This window comes from Penaeus japonicus, unplaced genomic scaffold (assembly GCF_977035675.1).
Source record: "Penaeus japonicus unplaced genomic scaffold, GWHDUDI00000001_assembly GWHDUDI00000020, whole genome shotgun sequence".
Lineage (NCBI taxonomy): Eukaryota > Metazoa > Arthropoda > Malacostraca > Decapoda > Penaeidae > Penaeus > Penaeus japonicus.
This window is the reverse complement of record NW_028234422.1, coordinates 43,632,447-43,634,946: the sequence shown is the minus strand read 5'-3', so window position 1 is coordinate 43,634,946 and position 2,500 is coordinate 43,632,447. Positions and strand designations below refer to the sequence as shown.

General features: G+C 37.6%; 1 protein-coding gene across 5 annotated transcripts in view; it reads left to right on the top strand.

Annotated features, from left to right (window-relative positions):
- Positions 1-2,500, top strand: part of shu (inactive peptidyl-prolyl cis-trans isomerase shutdown) — a 14,931-nt gene that overhangs the window by 11,030 nt on the left and 1,401 nt on the right. For all 5 annotated transcript variants that reach the window (XM_043031087.2, XM_086548473.1, XM_086548475.1 and 2 more), the window contains 3 exons: positions 1,103-1,255; positions 1,574-1,686; positions 2,247-2,500. The exon at positions 2,247-2,500 is cut by the window's right edge and continues 1,401 nt beyond it. In XM_043031087.2, the coding sequence (XP_042887021.2) occupies positions 1,103-1,255; positions 1,574-1,686; positions 2,247-2,500 (520 nt within the window). The remainder of the gene's footprint in view (positions 1-1,102; positions 1,256-1,573; positions 1,687-2,246) is intronic.

The following is a 2,500-nucleotide window of genomic DNA, read 5'->3' as shown; positions in this document are numbered from 1 at the left end:
CGTTTTAGCTCTGCTTGGTCTTAACTCTAAAATCCAAAACCTGGCACCACTTTCTCTTAGCACCAGCATGAAAGAGAGTGCTGAATGGCATCCAACCTAGGTCTCTAGCAAGCACTATCTTTAGAGAGCAATGGCACATAGGAAATGCCGACCTCTTGCTCTAAAGTACTGGCGATGGAGGATATGCGGGCAGAACAAGAAGAGGAAGGAGCTCAAACCATGCTCAGGGTCTACAATGTGCCCCTATACCATTAGGGCTGCCTTGTACAGTGGCACTCACAGTCATAAGCACAAGTGTCCTTCCTCTTCCCTACCTCTTCATGTTATCTTCATTGTAGATGGTTATATTTTTGTATTTGTGTATGACAGTATACAAAACTGAAAAAATGAAATTGTTTAATGTTCCCACATAAAACAGCAATACTTTTATTACACTGAATATAAAGAAAATGATTAGCAGACCCTACACTACAATTTTAGTAATCTCCAGTATTAATAGAGCTTTTAATATAACACATAAGTCTCTCAGTACAATAGAGCACAAAGAAAATGGCAAACAGAAAAATGGCATAAGTTTTACAATAAGTGACTGAAAGAGTGCGAAAAGTCAAGGTATCTTGTGTGCTGCCACGCTCTGAAATGAAATCTATCCTGAAGACTAGGCAAGCAAATCTATCCCCGTGTGCAATGGGTTAATGCTGGGGTATTTCAAGCATGCAGGCCTAACACTTCGGACAATTTACTCTCGCTGGCTGTGGCTATCCATCGCACACATAATCACTCAGCGTGCCATCTATATAAAAAAACACAGTGTGATATTTTGTCACTGGTGGCAAGAACTGCCATCAAATAATGTGATATGATGTCACCTAGCATTAATGGGTAAAAGAGATATATTCCTCCCTTGCTTTCCCCCCACTTACTAGAGCATATATATAGATAAAGGTAAATCCAGAAGTATGCCAGTCTCTCTTCATTTTTGCTAAGGAATGTGAATTTAGGCAGGTTTGTGAATAGACTGATAGACACACTGATAGATTGGTAGATAAGTGAAGAATGATAAGTATACCTATCCATGTAAATATTCACATCTGTATCAAAGGGCAACAACTACTATAAGGATGGGAACTTGAAAGGAGCCAAGGACTGCTACCTCCGAGCCGCCTGGATCATGGAAGACGCGAGACTCAAGAATGAAACAGAGGAACAACAGAGAACTTCCTTGTTAATGAAGATGCGCTGTAATTTGGCACAGGTCAGTATGTTTGTGCTTTTGTGTATTTCTGTGCGTATGTCTTCATTGATTTATTTGATGTTTAGCTCAAAATAAAACCGGCAAGGATCAAATTTTCCCCCTTTTCCAACCAAAAGTTTTGTAATACCCAATACCTTCCTCTTAAACCTATCATTTTTCTGTTGATATCTCCTTATTTGCACATTTGCATTATACTTATCTTAATCCTATTCAATAAATAGGATATGCTGTACCTTTCTGATAAAAGTTTCACTTTCCCAGATTTGCTGTTGCATATTAATTGTAAAAGAATTCTGTTTGGTTCCTTTTTCCCCATAGGTTTATCTCGACATGAAGGAACCGGCAAAAGCCTGTACCCAGTGTAAATTAGCATTTGAAGTCGCTGTTGTGGGTGTTTCCTCAGAGGACATCATGGCTAAACTTTACTTCAGGTAATTTGATTATGATTTATTTATTTCTCTTCTTTTTTCTTTCTCTCTTTCTTTCTTTTTCTTATCTTACAGTTGGCAAGAATTGGAATGACTGTGATTTGAAACAAGGTTGGGAATTAGGATAGATAGAAAAGTAGAAATGGTAGAATTGTTATTGTTTAATTTTCTGCTTTGAAGAAAAGAGAGTAATTGGAGTATGTTATACACTTAATCATTTATTGAATAAGGAAATGTATTGAGATTGTCATCAATCAATAAAAGAAATTTGGCCATTGCTTCTGTTTCTTTGATTTTGTATGTTACCAGAAACAAAGCACTGTAGAAATATAACTGTTTGTCCTTAATGACCTGCTCCCAACAATATAAAGAACCTCTTGCTATGAAATACCCAATTCACCATTCCCCTTTTATGTGATGTAAGTGGTATTGTATATATTGTATAAAAAAAATCCTGGATGCCCTCTATATCTCTTTGGTGGTACTTGTATTTATATGTACAATGAAATAAAGAATGGAAATATCACTATTAATCACTAGAATTTCTCTCCTTTTTTTTTTAGGTCTGGCAAAGCAAAGGTGATGTTGAACAACTTTAAAGGAGCACACAAGGACCTGATATCAGCTCAACGCATTAAACCAAACAACCCAAGCATAGCGGCAGAGCTCGAGGAACTGTACCTGAAGCAGGAGAAGTGCGAGGCTCAAGAGAAATTCATGTGCCAGCGTATGTTTGCCCCCCAAAGCAGCAATAGTGACAAGGATGGTGTCGGAACAAGAAAATCTGATTGGGGAGATGAAAGAGATTTAGAAATAG